The 3634-nt window shown below is 60.7% G+C and overlaps 1 protein-coding gene across 1 annotated transcript in view; it reads right to left on the bottom strand.

The window, feature by feature from the left end:
* The window catches only part of LOC102773250 (ATP-binding cassette sub-family C member 11), a 39828-nt gene that overhangs the window by 4675 nt on the left and 31519 nt on the right, over nucleotides 1-3634 (bottom strand). Inside the window, exons 21-23 of the mRNA XM_015564694.1 lie at nucleotides 2689-2755; nucleotides 1880-2182; nucleotides 58-147 (exon numbers count right to left, since the gene is read on the bottom strand). Of these exons, the coding sequence (XP_015420180.1) occupies nucleotides 58-147; nucleotides 1880-2182; nucleotides 2689-2755 (460 nt within the window). The remainder of the gene's footprint in view (nucleotides 1-57; nucleotides 148-1879; nucleotides 2183-2688; nucleotides 2756-3634) is intronic.

Here is a 3634-nt window from a genome sequence, read left to right as displayed (position 1 = left end):
TGGGGACGAGCAGAGGCCTCCAGGGAGCCCGGCTCACGGACCTGGGCCCACGCCCACCTTCATGTACTGCAGCATCCGCTCCACCGCCGTGAAGTAGGCCTCCGTCTCCGAGCCCACGCGCGCCGTGGCCTGGAAGTTGGATGCCAGCTGGAAGGGAGGAGACCGGCAGTCGGGCGACCCGCCGCTGGAGCAGAAACGCTCCAAGCTCTCACTTCTTCTCGCAGCGGGTCCGGGAGGGCTGGCGTTCATCTGGCGTGGATTCCGCGTGTCTAACATGCACTGACCCCCACGTTCACACACGCGCCTCCCACGTCCACGCTCCATTGCCTCCCGGTACAGACACAGCCCTGGCACAGGCGGTCACGGACCAGCCCAGAGTCACACCGCCCGTGTGGCAGAGCCCGGCAGCTCACGCATCCTGACCACACGTTCTTTCTTATTTTTTCAGTTATTTTATTGATGTCAGAGAGGAAGGGAGAGGGAGAGACAGAAACATCAATGATGAGAGAGAATCACCCACCAGCTGCTCCTTGCTGGGAATCAAGCCTGCAACCTGGGCCTGTGCCCTGACCAGAGAGTCGAACCCTGACCTCCTAGTCCAGTGATGGCGAACCTTCTGAGCTCGGCGTGTCAGCATTTTGAAAAACCCTAACTTAACTCTGGTGCCGTGTCACATAGAGAATTTTTTGATATTGGCAACCATAGTAAAACAAAGACATATTTTTGATATTTATTTTATATATTTAAATGCCATTTAACAAAGAAAAATCAACCAGAAAAATGGGTTCGCGTGTCACCTCTGACACGCGTGTCATAGGTTCGCCATCACTGTCCTAGGTCAGTGCTCAACCACTGAACTACACTGGCCAGGCCCGACCACACATTCCTAACCACTGCTGTGCCCCACGGGGCGTGGCAGGGACACAGTGGAGCACAGCCCAGCAAGCGCCTGGCTCAGCACCAGCCCAGGCCCAGCTCCCAGTGCATCCCTCGGTGGTCGCACCGGCCCAGGCCCAGCTCCCAGTGAATCCCTCTGTGGTCGCACCGGCCCGCCGAGTGGGAGCACACACAGCCATCCACGTGGCCCGCACATGGGACCGGTTCTGCACACGGGCCGGATGAGGGTGCGTGCCCGCTGCGGGGCTCACTGAGGAGCCCACGGGGCCCTCTGCTTACCCAGAGGAGGGTCAGCCTTGGGCGCACAGCTCTGAACCAGCGAGAGACAAAGCCACGCGAGCACAGAGGACGGTCCATGAGCCCCGGGGAGGGGCGCCTGGGCCAGCAGCCAGCGTTCCTTCGAGTCAGCCTCCCGCAGTTGTCTGTGGCCGTGAGCCTGACCAGCCGTCCCTTCCCCCCGAGCCCGGGAGGGACGCTGACAGCACATCAGGACCCCCTGGACACCCCAATTCAAGCTAGATTCCCAGACCCCGTGCTCTGGAGCGGTCAGCGGGCTGAGGAAGCCTGCAGGAGCGGGGACCCCTCCCTCTCCAACCACCGCCCCACATCACTCGGGAGAGAGACAGCTGGGTCAGCGTACAACACCAGCCAGGCCACCGAGAGGCCAGCGTCCTTGGCCTGGCTCTGCTTCTAACGCTCTGTCCATTCGAACAACCCTCCTCCTCTCTGGGCCTCAGTTTCCCTACCCGCACGTAGAGGCTGGACCCTGCTGTCCACTCGCCTTCCATTCCTACGTCCTCGGGTGGTCTTTCATGCAGGCGTCCCGCTCAGAGGGGCCAAGGAAGCCAAGCAGCGGATCCAGAAGGCCCAGCACGTGGCTCACGTCACGTGGTCTCCCATGGCCAAGTCCCAGGCGAACCACCGTCCTGCCCGCGCTCACCACACCGAGCCCGCTGTCCCGCGCCCGCCCCCCTGCCCTCACCTGCAGGATGAGGCTGATGGTCAAGGCTTGGAAGGAGTGGGAGGCCGAGGACATCCCGAGGGCCACAAACAAGGCCACGGCCAGGGTCACCAGGTTGGCCATGAGCTCCATCCGCAGCGACACCCAGCGTGTGGAGAACAGGAACATCAGCTGGTAGTTATTCTGCATGTCGTTCAGCCTGTTAAACCTCGAGGGAAGGGACACGCGGAGCCACCGTGTTGGTCTGTCCGAGGGCTTCCCCAGGTCACCCCTCGGCCGCCGCTCCCACCCACCCACACAGCCTGACTTCCCTTTCTTTGTCGCCTCTCCTCACCCACGGGTATTGTTTTCATTGCTTTTCAAAGAGGAGGAGGGGGGGGGAGGAACAGCAATGTGAGAGAGACACATGGATTGGTTGCCTCCTGCGGGCACCCCGATCAGGGCCGGGATCAAACCTGCAACCCAGGTGCGTGCTCCTGACCGGGACCTGAACCGGCCACCCTTGGGCGCACGGGCCAACGCTCGAACCTCCGAGCACGCCAGCCAGGGCACGGCCTGACTTCTCTCTGGGGGATTCCCCCCTCTTCCCTTTCTCAGCCATGGAGCTGACCAGACCCCCGATCTAGGCCCTGAGCCCCTCAGGCCCACCACCTACCCTGCTCGCGCCTTCATGGGGCCAAGGAGAATGAATAATAAATGTGTGAGCGGGGGAGGCGGTGATGCCTCCCTCTGCATCTCCGCCCGGGGCTGTGTCCCCTGTGGGTGCTGAGCATCGACGGCTCTCAGTGCTGACTGCGTGCCAGCATCGCTCCCGAACCACGCGGCCCTACTGTCCGCCTGTCCGGGGGGCTCTCCAGGACCACTGGAGAGCTGGTGCCGGGCTCATCCACATTCCAGCTAATGAACACACACCGTCTCCCACGCCCCGTCTGACCAGGCTCCGAGGCCAGCTCAGACGCCACCTCCTCCCAAGAGCCTTCCGGGATCCCTCCCTGAACTCTGCTGGCGTTTTATCGGCTCCTCTCCCATCCCGCTGGTCACACCCCACCCGGACTATTACACAAACACGTCATATTTCTGTGTCTCCGTCTCCCACCAGACGACGAGCTTCCTGTCAGTCCCTGCTTGGCCCTGACAAGTCGCTAAGGTCCTAGGACACAGTTAAGTTTTGCTTGTTTTAACAAACATACAGGAGGTACACCTGTGGGTGTGAATGTAATAAAAGAAAACCTGTTACTTAGAAAGTTCCTGGTTCTCATTTTATGAAAATTTGATGCCTGTTTGGAAGGGAAAGAAAAAACAACTGCCCGGCCGGCTGGTGTGGCTGAGGCTGACCGCCTAGGACCCAGGAGGTCGGGGTTCGCTTCCCGGTCAGGGCACAGGCCCGGGTTGCGGGCTCCATCCCCAGGGCAGGGGCATATAGGAGGCAGCTGATCCACGGTTCTCTCTCATAACTGATGTTTCTCTCTCTCTCTCTCTCTCTCTCTCCCTCTCTGACATCAATAAAAATATATTTTAAAAAATAAATGACGTAAAAAAATCTAATGAAAAAGTGCTGGCCCAACGCTTCTTGCTGTGAGCTGCAGTAGCAGGTGGGCGCCCTGCCCAGGGCCCCAGGTCTGCATTTCCTGTGTCGCCTCCACTCTGTCCCCGGGGGATCGCCTTACAGAGGAGGCTCTGGGGCTCCCCTGTGAGCGGAGGGAGGCCGCGTTCCCCTGTTGCCCAGCACCCTGCCCCGCCGCCCCATGGCCCTGTCGCTCCACACCCCCCATCCCG

Source organism: Myotis davidii, unplaced genomic scaffold, assembly GCF_000327345.1.
Source record: "Myotis davidii unplaced genomic scaffold, ASM32734v1 scaffold181, whole genome shotgun sequence".
NCBI lineage: Eukaryota > Metazoa > Chordata > Mammalia > Chiroptera > Vespertilionidae > Myotis > Myotis davidii.
The sequence above is the reverse complement of the archived record's forward strand: the minus strand, read 5'-3'. Positions and strand labels throughout refer to the sequence as shown.